Source organism: Diadema antillarum, unplaced genomic scaffold (assembly GCF_040938485.1).
Source record: "Diadema antillarum isolate AM-2024a unplaced genomic scaffold, OU_Dant_1.0 seq00000365_RagTag, whole genome shotgun sequence".
NCBI lineage: Eukaryota > Metazoa > Echinodermata > Echinoidea > Diadematoida > Diadematidae > Diadema > Diadema antillarum.
The window spans coordinates 294,708-296,783 of NW_027271366.1; the positions used below are offsets into that span (position 1 = coordinate 294,708).

A 2,076-nucleotide genomic window follows, 5' to 3' on the forward strand; every position below is an offset into this window, starting at 1 on the left:
ACTCGTCCTCAACGGGTTAAAGTTTCGCATGACATTTATATGCTTCATAGAAAAATCATTTTTCTTCAGGAAATTCCACATGGATCTCTCTCCACAACCATCGATCCGCCGAGAACTTCAACACTGTCATTTTCGCAAGAGCCTGAACGCGCAACTTATGACGCAGACATTTAAACGACGAAGCTGACTGTCCCTTTTCATAAGCATTAGGCACTGCTAGGAGAAACCCCATTTGAAACAATCATCCAAACCATCTTCTTTGTCACGTTTAAATGAAAACATCAATGACATTGAGACATAATTCGAGTATCTCTCACAAAGACGATTTTATTCCCGATATACTGCAGCATGCGGAATATGCACATTTCTATTATAAGAAATAAACATATTTGATCAAGAGAATAATTATAATGACACCTAAATGTAGCTTCAATTTTAAATCTACAGACTCAGTCTATAAAACCCGAAGTACGTACACTATATTCTTATTCTACGTAATATACAAATGTTAAATACTAGTAGGCCCTACAATAATTCCCTGCGATAATGAACCACCAATCATTGACAAAGTAAACAAAAACAAAGGTTATGAAATATATCTTTGGGTTACAGATTTGTCCAGGAAAATCGTTGCCCCAACATCTGCTCGAGACGAATGGTGTGAGGCTGGTAAAATTCTCGCAGGAGTCGAGTTGTGTGCGCGCTAACATTAATGTCTGTTTGGTCTTTCCTGTTCTCCTTCTTGGGTGGACATGTTCTCTCGGGCGTCTGTCTGCAGTGGACCATTCTCTTGTCGTCAAAGTAGATGGAGCTGGCCTCGAAGAACTTCGGGAGACCGAGGAACCTTTCCAATCGCCGGAGGTGAGGGAGAGGGTCTCTGTTGAATGCTTTGTTCTCTACGACGAAAAACTGATCGGCGGGAAATGAAACAAGCCATCGCTCAAGGAACAGGTCGTACATCCCGCTCGACACAAGAGCATTGTCGGCGAAAACGATTCCTTCTGGTGAAATGACGGATGATTCTAGCGTATCGTTGATAAAATAGGTCAGGGGTAAACCAGGCGCCAAAGTAACACGCTCTTTCGTTCCGCCTCGCTGTGAGATTACATGACGGTACTCATCTATCACACGCACTACGGGGTCGCTCAACACGACCACAAATTTCATGCCCTTGTATATGTCTCTGAATACTCTGGGGGCGTTCTCTTCGAAGAAGTAATCGGGACTGATGTCCATAGTCAGCTGAAACTTGGAGCTCACAGGCATAGACTTCTTGTACTGCTCAACATCTCCCCCTATACTACTGATTGACAGCGGTTTTGATTTGGGAAAGCTCTGATCCGTCACTAATGCGGGATGACCAGACAGCAAGAAAAATAACTCGGTAGCATCATCCCTCTTCCCGCCAATAAGTCCGATAACTTGAGGAAGGCGTTTCTCGCAGGCAAGATCTCGCTGGCGGATGAATCCGTCATCGGCCCCACCACAATCGACGAGGGACAAGTTGACGAAGGGGCGTCCGTCCTGCGTGTTCTCGGAATCAGCAATGATCACGGGCAAACTTCGCTCGTCAAGAGTGCGACGCCGCATGGCTTTCGTGTTCAATTGACAGTTGACTTGCGAAGTAACAAAGTAACACAGGAAGACTCCGATGCATATTCCGCATATCAGGAAACGTATAGGCCTCCGACGATCGACTGCACTCACCATCGTTATCTTGGCCAGGGGCAGGAACATTTTTTTCATCTGCATTGGAGAAGAGGAAGAAGTTGGAAATTCTCAAAACAGGAAAATGTAGGCATATCAAAAAGTTTTGTTTTTCTTTTCCCACTTGTGTTTCATTATTCCACCAAGCCTATGAGGAGTCTGAACTGTTTGTTTTTCTTATCTCTGTTTATCTTATATTACAATATATTATGTCATTATATCAGATTGTCTTACATTATAATCGTATTGTATTCACGCATATTACAACATTTATATACATGTACAAATATAATATATATGACTTGAAACCAGGCTTGCAAATCATAATGCATCACTGTCGTCTATAACGTTCACATCTTTAGGTATCAC

The 2,076-nt window shown here is 42.8% G+C and overlaps 1 protein-coding gene across 1 annotated transcript; it reads right to left on the reverse strand.

Annotated features, from left to right (window-relative positions):
- Positions 1 to 606: 606 nt before the first annotated feature.
- LOC139731202 (heparan sulfate glucosamine 3-O-sulfotransferase 2-like) lies at positions 607 to 1,590 on the reverse strand. The gene has a single exon (XM_071642085.1). It carries the CDS (start codon positions 1,588 to 1,590, stop codon positions 607 to 609), a length of 984 nt encoding a protein of 327 aa, XP_071498186.1.
- Positions 1,591 to 2,076: the final 486 nt, after the last annotated feature.